Below are 13,274 nucleotides of genomic sequence, written 5' to 3' on the forward strand. Positions count from 1 at the left end.
GGTGCTGGCTCGAAGGGCCGAATGGCCGACTCCTGCACCTATTGTCTATTGTCTATTGTTTTGCTCGGTTTCCACACCGTTCACCAGCAACATACATTTTGTGGGAGACAAGGATGGGGTTGAGTGGGAGCTTCATTATGATTTGGAATTAACAAGAGATTACCATTGTTCCATTGTACTACCTCCTGACATGTTCTTCAAAGTCATTATCGCGTAACTTGCTCATACCCACTAGAATTGCCTTGATTGTTACATGGGTAAAGATGATAAATCCTGAGGTCCTGATATTTCCATTTCCTAATTTGTTAATTGAATTCATGGAATCAGGTTGTTTCATTTATGTCATGGTTAATCCTTTTTGTTCTGTGTTGCAGAAACTAAATGTCTGGAGGAGATTTGTAAGGTGGCATGGTTTATTCCTTTACCTTATAGAAACGGATCCGTGGTGTCTGAGGCTACCATTAAAACCAATAAAATTGGGTTTCGCGTTCCAGACAAGAAGTACGAATGGTTCATTTAAAATTAATGTTTGTTACCTTGTGGAATTAGACTGTGAAATCCAGACATGATTTTCAATCAAATCTGAGATGATGACCATCCAACCTTCTTACTTACTTATAATTAGTACAGAATCAATTCATCCAATACCAAGCAATTTATATACAAGTTTCCGATAAACCATCAATGTTTGGTCCTTGAAAATTGTTTTTATGGGCCTTGTAAGTCCTTGAAAAGTCCTTGAATATATAGCTGTTTCAAGTGTATGATCCCTGAAAGGAACTAGCAAAGGGTTGATTTGGGTGGGAAGGGTTGAATGAGCAAGGAGTTGTGGAAAGCGGAAAGGAATGGGGATGGGAAGATGTGACTGGTGGTGGGATCATGTTGAAGGTGGCGGTAATGTCGGAGAATGATGTATTGGATGCGGAGGCTGGTGGGGTGAAAGGTAAGGACCAGGGGAACTCTATCACTGTTCTGTCTTGGGGGAGGGGGAGCAAAAGCAAAACTATGGGACAGAGAGAAGAGATGGGTAAGGAATCCATCTACGAAAGCAAGGGAGAAACATAGACACTAAATACTGGAGTTACTCAGTGGGACAGGCAGCATCTCTGGATAGAAGGAATGGGTCATGTTTCGGGTCTGGACCCTTCTTCAGACTGAAACTATGTTTGCTGAAGGAAGGGGGCATCATGGATTTTATAGAATGGAAAATCCCATCTTTAGGCCAGATGCAGTGGAGACGGAAAAATCGAGAGTCGGCGATGGTGTCTGGAAAAGCTGCCATGTACAGATATCTGGATTGCAACATCTCCCATCCTGCCTCTTCCAAAGATATCTGTGGAAGTGGGTGGGTTTATGGTAGACATCAGTCGATAGGAGTGGATCAATGGTGAGACTGGAGCAAGTGATGATTAGTGGGTTGCGAAGGAATGAAGGATGATGAGTGGAGGGAGTCAGGTCAGAGTTACTGAAAAGCCTAGATAACAAGGACACGTGTGTTAGATTCAGGTTTAGTTTAGTTTAGAGATACAGTGTGGAAACAGGCGCTTTGGCCCACCGAGTCCGTACCGACTAGCAATCCCCGCACATTGTCACTACCTACACTAGGGACAATTTTGCATGTATACCAAGCCAATTGCCCGATCAATGGTATTTTATTATTAATGTTTTATTATTATTAATGTTTAGTGTTTTCTGAGTCATTTGTAACTGTCACTGTATGTCATGTTGTTACTTGTGGGCGGAGCACCAAGGTAAATTCCTTGTATGTGAATACTTGGCCAATAAACTTACTTACTTAACCTGCAAACCTGTATGCCTTTGGAGTGTGGGAGTAAACTGAAGATCTCGGAGAAAACCCACGCAGGTCACAGGGAGAAAGCAGAAACTTTGTACAGACAAGCACCCGTAATCTGGATCGAACCTGGGTCTCTGGCGCTGTAAAGCAGTAACTCTATCACCACGCCACCGTTCCGCCCATATTTATTAATTCTAGGTCCACATTTCCTCACCATAATCCCAAACCAACTCATCTTTAAATTACTGGACAATACCCCATACGATAGACCACAGTCAGTGAGTCAAAACATCCTCCATGAAAATTCCCCAACATTCTGCAAGGATGTGTTCTCAGCCCCATACTAATTTCTCTATCCATTGTGCAGCCAATTTTTTCTTGAACAGCTGACACACTTGTGGACCAGATCTCAGACAATGACGGGATGGAATACAGGAAAATAGAGAACTTCGTAACGTGTTGTCAAAATAACAACCTCTCCTCAATGTCAGTAAGATGAAGGAGCTAGTTATTGACTTCTGGGCAAGGTGGTGTACATGCCTCAGTGATTAATGATGCCAAATTGGTCATTAAGGTGGAGATGGTCGAGAGCGCCTAGTTCCTCGGTGTAATTATCACCAACAATTTGTCCAGGATTAACTACATTGAAGGTACAGACAAGAAAGAACTTCTTCAGAAGACCAAGGATGTTCGGCATGTCTCCAATAACATTTACCATCTTCTACAGTTGCACTGTAGAATGCATCCTATCAAGATGCATCGCAGTTTGGTTTGACAACAACTCTGCCTAAGATCGCAAGAAATTGCCAGAGTTGTGGTTGTGGTTCTTCTTCTTCTTGCGTTTGGCGTGCACAGCCTAGAGTTGTAGGACAACATGTTCTATTTGATCTTATTTGATTGTGCACACCAGGTTGATTGCATTTGACGAAACAGGGCGGACCACGTGAAGGTTGCAATCTCCCACTCCAATGTGGTTCAGTCCATTACATAAACCAGTCTCCAACCCCACCCACACCCTCCCATTACACTACCTCAGGAAAAGCAGCCAACACAAGGGGCGGTCACGGTGGGGCAGCGGTAGAGTTGCTGCCTTACAGCGAATGCAGCGCCGGAGACCCGGGTTCGATCCCGACTACGGGTGCTTGTCTGTATCCAGACTGCTCCTACAGCATCTTTCGAAGCCCCAAATTGCACCAGCAAGAACGGCAAGTGCAGCAGATGTGTGGAATACCCGTCCAAGTCCTAAGGGGCGGCACAGTGCCACAGCAGTAGAGTTGCTACCTTACAGCTCCAGTGATGCGGGTTGGATCCTGGCTACAGGTGCTGTCTGTTTGTAGTTTGTACTGTAAATGTTCCTTGTGACCGGGTGTTTCTTTCCAGGTGCTCTGGTTTCCTCCCACACTCCAAAGACTTACGTTAATTGGCTTTGGTAAAACAAATTGTAAATTGTCCCTAGTGTGTAGGATAGTGTTAGTGTGCGGGATGATAGTAAGATTAAACGAGAACTTACCAGTTTGAAGTTTGATCTGTATTTTATGAGGAGGAACGTTGATGGAATACATGAAGAAGCCCGCCCACAGCGCATGCGTGTCATCCTTCAAAGCAGCGGTGTGAGGTCACAGATACCCAATATTGACCTAAAATAGCAAGATTATTAAAGAGATACCAGCTTAAGATATGACCCTATGAGGGTGGGAGCGGAGGGCATGTATTCCCTCAACGTTCCTCCTCATAAAATACAGATCAAACTTCAAACTGGTAAGTTCTCGTTTAATCTTACTATTTTACTTCGGAGTCACGTGAGGGACTCCATGAAGATTTCAAAGCTCTGTGACCTCACGCCCTGGAAAAACCCGAGTCCATGCTTCACAACTGCCTTGGTAGTTTGGGAGAAATTGTTAATGATTTTTTAAAACCAGAAAAACATTGATACCAATTGTTTAACGTAACAATAAATAATATTTATTAATTCAAATCATAAACCCTTGTTCATCAGGGATAAATTATAATACGGAACTTAAAAGTTTCCCCGAAAACGTTTCTATACCACTAAGTGGTTTATTATAGAATTTTTGAAATGTCCTCTCCGACGACCATCCTGCAGTCCTGAGGATTTGGTCCATGGAGACCTCAAGGCGTTTTGCTGCGGATGTAGCTGCCGCCCTGGTGGAGTGAGATTTAAATATATTAGTGTCCACTCCTGCCTTCCTTAACCCATATTTAAGCCACCGTGAAATGGTCTGAGTAGACACCCTCTGGTATGGTTTCCTATAGCTGATTAACAGCCCCATTTCTTTGCCTCTAATGGCCTTAGTCCGTTCAATATACAACAAAATATGTTTCATAATACAGAGGCGTTCGTCCTCCGGGTAAGCCAGAAATTCAATGACCTGTCCTGCTGATCCTGGTCTATTTTGTTTAATTAAATCCTGTATTACAAAGACCAAACGTCCTGCCGCCATAGTGAAGCTATCCAGTCTCAACTTTTGCAGCGACTGGACCCTCTGTGCTGTGACCAATGCCATCAGCATAACCATTTTTCTAGTTAACGTGTCCAGAGTCAATGCTGTGGCCGGCGACCAACTTCTTAGCATGTTGAGGACCACACTTGCATCCCAGATCTGGTTATATCTTGGTTTTGGTGGTCTGGTGTTAAAAATTCCTCTTAACAGTTTAATTACCAGCGGATGAGACCCCACTGATAGACTATCTGTTCCTTGCCACAAAAAAGTTGATAAAGCACTTCTGGCACTATTAACAGTGCTATAGCTAAGTCCTTCGTAGTGCAGACTGGTGAGGAACTCTAGCACTGCCGGAACATTCTTATCTCTGTGGTCCAGATGATTATAATGGCAGTAATTAATCCATTTCCTAATGTGACTTAAATATTGCTTTTGTGTTGACCTTCTTTGCGCTGCTGTGATCATATCTACAGTTCTACTTGATAGCCCCATGTCCCGTAGAGGTTCCTTCAAAGTCTACAAGCCAATAAAGCAATATTTTTATAACATGGATGGCTATCCTGAGTTACCGGATGCACCAGCAACTTAGGACTATGTTTAAAGTGCATACATGGTTCTAAAACCATATCCTGTATCATCATTAAATTTTCGTGACCTGGCGTCCGCCACTGAATTTAGTATCCCTGGTAGATACGTAGCCGATAACCAAATATTCCTTTGGATACACCATTGCCAAATTAAATTTGCCAATTTATCACAAGATATTGATATATTTCCACCCATATGATTTATATATGCCACCACGTGGTATTGTCTATCTGCAATCTAACATGCTGCTGATTCATACCTGAGCAAAAAGACTTAAGCCCATAAAATGCACTTAACATTTCTAAATAATTTATACCCTTAGTATTTAGTAGGTTAGCTTCTTGAATATTCCATCTCCCTCCACAGCTCGAGATGGTATCCGTTGCACCCCAACCAATTGCACTGGCATCTGTTTGTAATACCACAGACGGGTTGTCAATAACTATTGGGTTGGAGCCATACTTAACATTGTGTTCCCACCATTGTAATTCTTTTATAGCTTCAATTGTTAGCTCCATTGGCCTATCAAAATGGCCTCTATTAATTTTGAGTGCTCTTATTTTGTCTCTCTGTAAATTTTGGTAATATAATGGTCCAAATTGTATGGCAGGAAATGTAGCCACAATTTTCCCAATCATTCTGGCTACCCGTCTAATGGATGGTTTAACGGTATTAATAAGCTCTGTGCAATTCTTTTGTAATTCTGTGGCTTTCCCTAGTGGTAAAGTCACTAACATATCAATTGAGTTAATGGTGAACCCCAGGTAATCCATATTAGTTGATGGTGTTAATTTAGACTTAATTGGATGGATAATGAATCCCAGCTGTTCAAACAATTGCTTAGTGGCAACCACTGCCTGACATGCCAATTCATAAGTTTTCCCCACTATAAGTATATCATCCAAATATGCCATTACTCTATGATTTCGTTGTCGCAGTAACGCCAAAGCTGGTTTTAGAATTTTTGTAAATAACCTGGGCGCTGACGTAAGCCCATTTGGCAAAGCCTTATACTGCCAAAGCTGTCCCATCCAATTAAATTTCAAAAACCTCCTGTGTCTATTTCTAATGGGTATTGTATAGTAAGCATCCTTAAGATCAATACTTGCCATAAAATAGCCTTTTGACACTAACTCTATAGCAGTGCTAAACGTATCCATTTTAAAATGAACATATTGCACAAATTTGTTAAGTGTTGACAAATCAATAATAACACGACAACCCCCATCTTTCTTATTCCTAATAAATATGTTTGAGACAAACTCCTGTTTTTCAGGTTTAGTTTGTTCAAGTACCCCTTGATTGAATAATCTTTTTATTTCTATGTGAGCTTTAGCTTGTTCTAATTTAGTAAGTATATATTTTCTGTCCGGTGTATGTTGTACTGGAGGGTTATGTTTGTGTAAGAACTCTATCAGATATCCCTTAATACTGCTAAGGATATATCTGTCCATAGTTATATTGCACCATGCTTCCAAATGAAGTTGCAATGCCCCTCCAACTTCCGTGCTCCCTACAAATTCTGGAGCCGCAGATTCACCTACCTCCATGGTTATCGGTGGTAATTTAGTTATTTCCTTATTTTTATTCGTGGATGTGGAGGCCCTTGAAGTTGAGGTTGCGATGGCTGCTGATGTACTGGCTTCCGCATTTTCCACAGCGGACGTCCCGGGCCAAACCCTAAAAAAGGACGCTGCTGCTGCTGGGGGCTCCTCTCTCTCCAATTGCTAGTGGTATTATAGAGCCCACCTTTTTTTGGACGCCCATAGGGTTGATATCTCTTTCCTAGATACCCTTTGGCTGCCCTAATCAGCCCCAAAGTCCTGGCCTCCTCATCCAACTCTTTAACCTGTTTGGACAGGTCTCCTCCAAATAGCAGGGTTTGAGGTTTTATATCCCTTTGCTTGCACAAAACAGCAAATTTTGGGTCTAGAACTGGCTGAATAGCTCCCTTTCTTAAATTGTTTAACTCAAATTGTACATTACACAATAATGCTAATGCATCCTTTTGATCACTATTCATCTCCACTTTCTCGAACGAACGGGCCAAAGCTGTAATCCCCGCCGTGAGACTTTTGAGGGCATTTTGGACTTTAAGATCCTGATTCCTAATACCCCCCCCCCCCCCACATGCTTCCAAATACACCTATTTACACTGGCTACATGCAGCGCAGCACAATTCCCCGGTGGTAAGTGCCTTGCCAATACTTCAGCCATCGTATTAGCCTGCAACTGGTGTGTGGACATGTACTCTATACTTGCAGCCATCCTGTCCTCGAGGTTCTTGCCGGTCTGCTCCTGCTGGAAGTACTGTCCCACCATGTCCAGTAAGTTGTGTTCCTTCCCTTCAATGGGAGAAGACGGTTCCACCTCTTGCTCAGACTCTGAGCTGGTCAGACATTCGATATCCTCCTCAGAGGAGTCTGATATATCTGGCAGCCCTTTAAGGGAACCTGCTGTGGGGCTTACATTATGCCCACTGTGGCTATCCTCCCTCTCACGGAGCCTGCCACTGTGGATAATTTCATCCAGCAGCCGCTCCAGCCGACTTTCGCGCTCTCGGGCGCTAGTCGATCGCGGGTGCTTATCGGGCCGCTCCAACCGACTTAGAAACATAGAAACATAGAAAGTAGGTGCGAGAGTAGACCACCAGGTCCGTAGAGCCCGCACCGCCATTCGCTCATGGCTGAACACTAAACAGACACACTTACCCACAAACAGTAGACACAAGACACAGAACACAAGACACTACCCTCCCTTTTATACCGCTATCACCCCTCTCCACCCCAAGAACCTCGTGATCTCCTGGGGGAGGCAAAAAACCGGATAAAAACCCAGGTCCAATTCGGGAAAAAAATCCGGGAAATTCCTCTCCGACCCCAATCCAGGCGATCGACACTTGTCCAGGAGATCACTCAGGTCTTACTATACTAACCATACCTAGGTCCATATCCCTGCCCTCTCCCCGTAGCCCCTTATCCCCTTGGCAGCTAAAAAAACATCTATTTTAGTCTTAAATATATTTAAAGTTTCTGCTTCCACTGCTCCCTGGGGCAGTGAATTCCATAAATTAACCACCCTCTGGGTGAAGAAGTTCTTCCTCATCTCAGTTTTAAAAGAGCCCCCCCTTATTCTGCAACTATGTCCCCTAGTTCTAGTTTCCCCGATCATTGGGAACATCCTCGGTGCATCCACCCGATCAAGGCCCCTCACGATCTTATATGTTTCAATGAGATCGCCTCTCATTCTTCTAAACTCCAAAGAGTAGAGTTCCAGCCTACTTAACCTTTCCTCATATGTCAATCCCCTCATTGCAGGAATTAATCTTGTAAACCTTCGCTGCACTGCCTCCAGGGCTAGTACATCCTTTCTTAAGTATGGACCCCAGAACTGTACACAGTATTCCAAATGCGGTCTCACTAATACTGTGTACAGCTGCAGCAAGACCTCCGTGTTTTTATACTCAATCCCCCTAGCAATAAAGGCCAAAACTCCATTGGCCTTCCTGATTGCTTGCTGCACCTGCATACTAACTTTCAGTGATTCATGTACTAATACCCCTAGATCCCTTTGCGTTGCATTACAACGCAGCTCCTCCTCATTTAGAAAATAACTTGCCCTATCATTTTTTTTCCCAAAGTGAATGACTTCACATTTATTAGTATTAAATTTCATCTGCCAAGTTGTTGCCCACTCACCTAGCTTATCTATATCCTTTTGCAGACTCTTCCTATCCTCCTCATCCCCTACTTTTCCTCCCATTTTTGTATCGTCCGCAAATTTTGATATATTACACTTGGTTCCCTCCTCCAAATCATTTATATAAATTGTGAACAACTGGGGTCCCAGCACCGACCCTTGCGGAACCCCGCTAGTTACCGGTTGCCATCCCGAGTATGAACCATTTATCCCCACTCTCTGCTTCCTATTTGTTAGCCAATCCTCTACCCATGCTAATATATTACCCCCAATCCCATAATTTTTTATTTTTAGCAATAGTCTCTTATGTGGCACCTTGTCAAAAGCCTTTTGGAAGTCCAAGTATACCACATCCACCGGTTCCCCTTTATCCACCCGGGTTGTTACTTCCTCAAAGAATTCGAGCAGATTCGTTAAACAGGACTTCCCCTTCACAAAACCATGCTGGTTCTGTCCGATGAAGTCATGTTTATCCAAGTGCCCCGTTAGTGTTTCTTTAATAATTGTCTCTAACATTTTACCCACCACCGATGTTAGACTAACCGGTCTATAGTTACCCGCCTTCTGTTTACTTCCTTTTTTAAATATAGGTGTTACATTGGCCATTTTCCAATCCACTGGGACCGTTCCTGCCTCCAGGGAGTTTTGGAAAATTATCACCAATGCATCCACAATCCCCACCGCTATCTCCCTCAAGACCCTTGGATGTAATCCATCAGGCCCAGGGGATTTATCCTCCTTCAGTCTCATTAATTTCCCTAATACCACCTCCTTGGTGATCTTAATAGTATTTAGCTCCTCCATTCCTACCGCCCCCTGTTTATCCAGCGTTGGAATATTTTTTGTGTCTTCTATGGTGAAGACTGATACAAAATACTCGTTTAATGCCTTTGCCATTTCCATGTTCCCCACCAACAACTCTCCAGTCTCACCCTCCAATGGACCAACGTTCACCTTAGCCACCCTTTTTCTTTTTATATAGCTATAAAAACTCTTACTATTAGTTTTTATGTTGTTCGCTAAATTCCTTTCATAGTCTATTTTCCCCGTCTTAATTAATCTCTTAGTTATTTTTTGCTGACCTTTAAATGCTTCCCAATCCTCTACCCTCCCACTATCTCTGGCTACCTTATATGCCCTTGCCTTCAGCCGAATACTATCCTTTATAGTTTTACTGAGCCATGGCTGACTGTTCTTACCCTTACCCCTTTTTTTCTTCATAGGAATAAATTTTTCTTGAAGGTTATACAGTATACCCTTAAACGTACACCACTGCTCATGTACCGTCTTATTCTTGAGTCTGCTATCCCAGTCAACTTTGATCAGCTCAGTCCTCATACCTTCATAATCCCCCTTATTTAGACTAAGCACCCTAGCCTGAGTTTCAACCTGCTCCCCTTCTATTTGAATATGGAATTCGACCATGTTGTGGTCACTTGTTCCCAACGAGTCCCTAACTATGACATTTTTAATTAATCCTGCTTCATTACACAGGACCAGATCCAAGATTGCCTCCCCCCTTGTCGGTTCTGTGACATACTGTTCTAGGAACCCGTCTCTAATACATTCTATAAACTCTTCCGTGCACTCGGGCACTAGTCGCTCGCGGTTCCCGCAGCCGGTCCCCATGCCTCCCTGCACTGGTCGCTCCCGGCCGCCCAATATTCTCCTGCCGCCCTTCCCGGCCCCGGTACTCACGAGCACCTGTCACCGGCGGCTGGATATCCATCCATTGGTAGCGGCTTTCCAGCTCCGTAAGGCTGGCCGCTCCTGGCTGCTCCATTTCCCGCAGCTGCTCGTCAGTTCTCCGGAACTGGTAAGTACTGTCTCCACCACCAGAATTAAGGTGATGGGACTTTTGTTTTGCCTTCCCGCCCGGCCGCGAAATCGATTTTGCCGGCGCGGGGTTCAAGTCGGGCACAGCTGGTTCCTCCATCGGTAACACCTGTGGCATCGGCTGCTGCTGCTGCAGGTCCCCGGCTCCTTCCCGACTTATTTGCTGCTCCTTTCTCACCGACTTCCTGCGAGGTGCTCTGTCCATTCCTACAACAAAGTTAGAAATGCAGAGTCACTTACCTGCCGTTCGTCGGCTTTTTACTCTCCCATTCACGGGGACGTCCTCCCCAGGTGTGACTTGTCCATGCGTTGTTTGCAATATGACACGCATGCGCTGTGGGCAGGCTTCTTCATGGAGTCCCTCACGTGACTCCGAAGTAAAATCACTGGTCGGTGTGGTCTCGGTGGGCCGAATGGCCTGTTTCCGCGCTGTATCGCTAAAGTAAAGTTGCACTGACTGTGGCATATAAATATATCACCAGTGCTTTATCACTGTTGAGTCTAAATCCTTGAATTTCCTATCTTTAGTAGCACAGTGGGAGCATCTTCTCCAGGCTCAACACCGACAAGACTAAGGAATTAGTGGTGGACCTTAGGAGGAGAGGAACACCCCTGGCCCCAGTTTCCATCAATGGTGTGGATGTGCAGTTTACCAGGGAGTACAAAGACCTTGGAGTGTACCTGGACAGTAAACTGGTCTGGTCCAGGATCGCTGAGGCCCTGTACAAGAAGAGACAGAGCCGGCTGTATTTTTTGAGAAGGCTCTGCTCCTTCAACCTATGCAGTAATTTGCTGCAGATGTTCTACCAATCGGTGGTAGCCAGTGCCAGCTTCTTCGCTGCCGTGTGCTGGGGCAACAGGGCGAAGGCCACAGACATCAGTAGGATCAACAAACTCATCAGGAAGGCTGGCTCCGTCCTGGAGGCCGAGTTGGAGTTGGATTCACGGGAGGTTGGTCGTGGAGGGGAGGATGCTCCTCAAACTGCGGAACATCCTGGACAATACAGCTTACACCCCCTCCATGACACACTGGTCAACCTGAGGAGCACCTTCAGCAACAAACTGGTTCCACCAAGATGCAGGACAGAACGCCACAGGGGATCCTTCTTCTCTGTGGCTATCAAACTGTACAACTCCTCCCCCTTCTGTAGTGGGGTCGACTGAGACTGACTCTGACACCTCTCCATCCCCCCCCCCCAACCATCTCCTCAATCTTTGCACATCAACCAATCCTTTCCACTCGTCACTTTAATTTCACGTTTCATGTATTTTGTGTTTTTATGACTGTTGGCAGATCAATTTCCCTCCTGGGATAAATAAAGTTCTATCGTATCATTATATCATGGGATTGCCACAGTCTCAGAAGGTGGCTCACCACCACCTTCTAAAGGCTAATCGGGAATCACCAATAATTGCTAGCCTTAACAATAAGCTCAGATCCTACAAATGAATTAAAGTAAATTATTATTTTATAAATATTAATTGGTTCATTGTCCAAGATTCAAGATTCAAGAGAGTTTACTACCATGTGTCCCAGATAGAACAATGAAATTCTTGCTTTGCTTCAGCACAACAGAATATAGAAAGCATGAATACAGAACAGATCAGTGTGTCCAATTACCATTGTATAAATATATACACACATGAATAAATAAAACAGATAAAGTGCAAATAAACTGATCTTGGAGGGGAGGATAGACAATGTCTAACTCATTGTGCTGAATGCTAATTCTGGTCTTAAAAACAAACATTTCATAGTATTAACTTGTAGGAGGCTACAAATTTCAGCATTTGCTTTCAGTGCATTTGGTACATTGTTTGTATGGCACGTGTTTTCTGTTCAATTAACATCGAAATATGTATTAGGAGCTGTTGTCTAATTATAATGTTATTTTTGTCTTTTTGTTTGACACCAGTATTCTTTTAAACGTTGATGGTTACCTGAATCTCAGACTGGATTTGGAAGTTGGCGTTGACAAGAATATCAGGCAATTTGACATTGGACATGAGGTGGGCAGATTATGGTGCTTTCCTGTGTGTAACTGCCTGAACGAGTTCCATTTATTTTGTTGAATCTAGTTAAAATTGCCTCCTGCTCAGAGAATGGAGATTTATTGTGGTCCTTCCAAGATAGCTCATAGATTCCATGCTCATTCAATACTCAATATAGTTAAACAGCAACAAATGTTAATCTGAAGAGCATTCTCTTAATAATGAATAGCTGTCATAAAGAAATAGACCACTTTACAGTAATGTAATCTGATTCTTTGCAGTTAAATAATATTTCAAAGTTATTCACTTGATGTAGAAGGATGTGGTTTATGTGCTCATATTACATTTAATTTTTGTTGCATAGAATGAAGCAAAATTCAATGAATGTCACATGCTAGGTTTAGCAATGTTACAAAATTTTGAGATTTAAAAACTCAAGTCTGTAATTTATCCCATCAGATAAAGCATAAAAAGAAGTTTAATTTGACACCCAATTCACTTTCATATCTCAAGTATTTAAAAAGTTATGGCCATTTTCATACTCAGAAATAAGCATTTTGTTCCCTATTGATTTTCTATGGACCAAACAAAAAAGCTGTGATCGTGTGCAGTCAAAAGCCCATAACTTTCTTAAAAATTAAGAGAACCGAATGAAATTTTCAGTTATCGTAGATTGAACCATTCTGAAACAAATATGAAATAATCTTACTTGGATGACCTGAAATTAAAGCATATAATTAGTTAGTTACCCAAGTGTAGCTAATTTCAAACTTCAATTACTAGATGTAAACATCTATCCATTTCTTAATAAATGATTAACATTTTTAAATAGCCTAAGTGTCCAAATAATATTCACAAATAATTCACAATGAAACATGATTTTTAAATCTCATTGACATTAA

General features: G+C 43.0%; 1 protein-coding gene across 1 annotated transcript in view; it reads left to right on the forward strand.

Annotated features, from left to right (window-relative positions):
* The window catches only part of LOC129714265 (cation channel sperm-associated auxiliary subunit gamma-like), a 68,643-nt gene that overhangs the window by 16,052 nt on the left and 39,317 nt on the right, over positions 1–13,274 (forward strand). Inside the window, exons 4-5 of the mRNA XM_055663814.1 lie at positions 375–501; positions 12,297–12,390. Coding sequence (XP_055519789.1) covers positions 375–501; positions 12,297–12,390 — 221 coding nt within the window. The remainder of the gene's footprint in view (positions 1–374; positions 502–12,296; positions 12,391–13,274) is intronic.

This window comes from Leucoraja erinacea, chromosome 38, assembly GCF_028641065.1.
Source record: "Leucoraja erinacea ecotype New England chromosome 38, Leri_hhj_1, whole genome shotgun sequence".
NCBI classification, from domain to species: Eukaryota; Metazoa; Chordata; class Chondrichthyes; order Rajiformes; family Rajidae; genus Leucoraja; species Leucoraja erinaceus.